Here is a 2129-nt window from a genome sequence, read left to right as displayed (position 1 = left end):
TTTATACTGATAACAAGTTCAAACAGGTGCCATTGATACAGGTAATGAGTACAGGACAGAGAAGCCTCTTAAAGAAGAAGGTACAGGTCTGTGAGAGACAGAAATCTTGCTTGTTTGTAGGTGACCAAATACTTATTTTCCACCATAATTTGCAAATAAATTCTTTCCAAATCAGCCAATGTGATTGTCTGGATTTGTTTTCTCATTTTGTCTCTCATAGTTGAGGTCTACCTATGATGCCAATTACAGGCCTCTCTCATCTTTTTAAATGGGAGAACTTGCACAATTGGTGGCTGACTAAATACTTTTTTGCCCCACTGTATGTATTGCACAAAAAGGGGGGGGGCAGTCCATTCCTCTGGTCTCTGTTCCCCTTTAGTCATCCCTTTGTCTTATTCCTTCCTTTCTCTTTCCTTTGCCCATCTCTTTCCCCTGCTTTCCCTGCTATTTCCTCTCTTTCGTGTACATGTGTACCTTACAGCATACCTGTGCAACTTTTCCTTTCACTCCCATTTTCAATTTTTTTTCCTTTTATCCCTTTCCCTTTTTATTTACCTTTCCATGTTTTTACTTCTGTTCCTCTTCCCTTTTTTATTGAGCTATTTTTGTATTACAGGTACAATGTATTAAGGTTATGGAGCAACTTGACAATCATAGCAAAGTTACTGAAATTGTACTGTCTGGGTTCCCAAGCCTCAAAAATGTTCACATTTTATTCTTTGTGGTACTTCTGATCATCTATCTGTTCATCATCACTGGAAATATTTTAATTATTTTAGTCATTCAGAATGTGCCCAGCCTACACCATCCCATGTATATCTTCATTGGGGCGTTATCATGTCTGGAGATTTGTTATACAGCAGTCACAATTCCGAAAATGCTGGCTGACCTACTGGATAAAGAAAAGAAAATCTCCTTTGTTGGATGCCTACTACAAGCCTACTTCCTGCATGCTCTTGGAGCTGCAGAATGTTACATCCTTACCATAATGGCCTATGATCGGTATTTGGCCATCTGTAAACCATTACAATACTCATCTATTATGGTGACTAGGCTTTATGTCAGCTTAGTTGTTGCTTGTGTAATTGGTGGATTTATCAGCCCTGTTATGGAAGCTATATTAATATCTCTTCTACCTTATTGCGGTCCAAATCATATTGAAAATGTGTTCTGTGATTTCCCTCCATTGATCTCATTAGCATGTACTGATACAAAGATGTACATACTGGTTGAGTTTGTGGTCAGCTCTTTCATCATCCTTTTAAGTTTTGCCTTTGTTCTACTATCTTACATCAGAGTAATACTTGTTATAGTGAAGATCAAGTCCAAAGTTAGGCGTCAGAAGACGTTCTCAACGTGTGGGGCCCATCTCATCGTTGTCAGTCTATTCTTTGGCAGCATTGGCTTTATGTACTTACGTATTACAAAAAGTAGCTCTGTAGACTATGATAGGGCTGTTGGTCTTACTTACGCTGTTTTTACTCCTTTAGCTAACCCTATCATATATGGCTTGAGAAATAATGATATAAAAACATTTTTGCGCAGACGTTTACAACCTCAGCATTGTTTCACATTCTGATTTCAAAATATTTGAAATTAAGTCATTAATATTTAGTGCAAGATATTAATACATTCATAATGCTTCACAGATGGTGTATTATGATGTTTATTTTTTAAATCGGGTTATATGTAAAGTATATCTAAGTCAAAACTGTTTTTTGTTGTTAGATGGAGGTTAAAGCGGAACTTTACCCAAAACAATTTGATAAAAATACTGTTTTTTAGCAAGGAACACACATTCCACATTAATAATTATGCTACCAAAATTAGTATGTGCTGTAAATTGCCTCCAGCATTGTTCCTGTTTCTTCTTGCTAGAGGCTGCCATTTTGCTTAAGCCCAGAACCCCTGAGCACCAGTAAATCTTTAGGCTGTCAGCAAATCAACCTCTAGATTTTTGCCAAACAATAGAGAACAACTAAACATGTGCAGCGCAGGGTGAGACAATGTATTACTGGATTTTAAACAGTATAGGCACTCATTTTTAATGTTTTACATAGCTATGTCTTCAAAAGGGGCCAGCCTGAAGTGATCTAGCAGGACTTCATTTTCTGATTAAAGTTCCACTT

At 37.1% G+C, this 2129-nt stretch overlaps 1 protein-coding gene across 1 annotated transcript; it reads left to right on the top strand.

Annotated features, from left to right (window-relative positions):
- The first annotated feature begins 634 nt into the window (after positions 1-634).
- LOC149438252 (olfactory receptor 6N2-like) lies at positions 635-1579 on the top strand. The gene has a single exon (XM_089660037.1). It carries the CDS (start codon positions 635-637, stop codon positions 1577-1579), a length of 945 nt encoding a protein of 314 aa, XP_089516163.1.
- Positions 1580-2129: the final 550 nt, after the last annotated feature.

This window comes from Staurois parvus, unplaced genomic scaffold, assembly GCF_062004578.1.
Source record: "Staurois parvus isolate SC_StPar_1 unplaced genomic scaffold, SC_StPar_1.0 ptg001200l, whole genome shotgun sequence".
In the NCBI taxonomy this organism is placed as follows: domain Eukaryota; kingdom Metazoa; phylum Chordata; class Amphibia; order Anura; family Ranidae; genus Staurois; species Staurois parvus.
The sequence above is the reverse complement of the archived record's forward strand: the minus strand, read 5'-3'. Positions and strand labels throughout refer to the sequence as shown.

What these genes read in the sequence shown, in the direction of transcription:
- LOC149438252 (XM_089660037.1), top strand. Translation starts at nt 635, where the DNA reads ATGGAGCAACTTGACAATCATAGCAAAGTTACTGAAATTGTACTGTCT.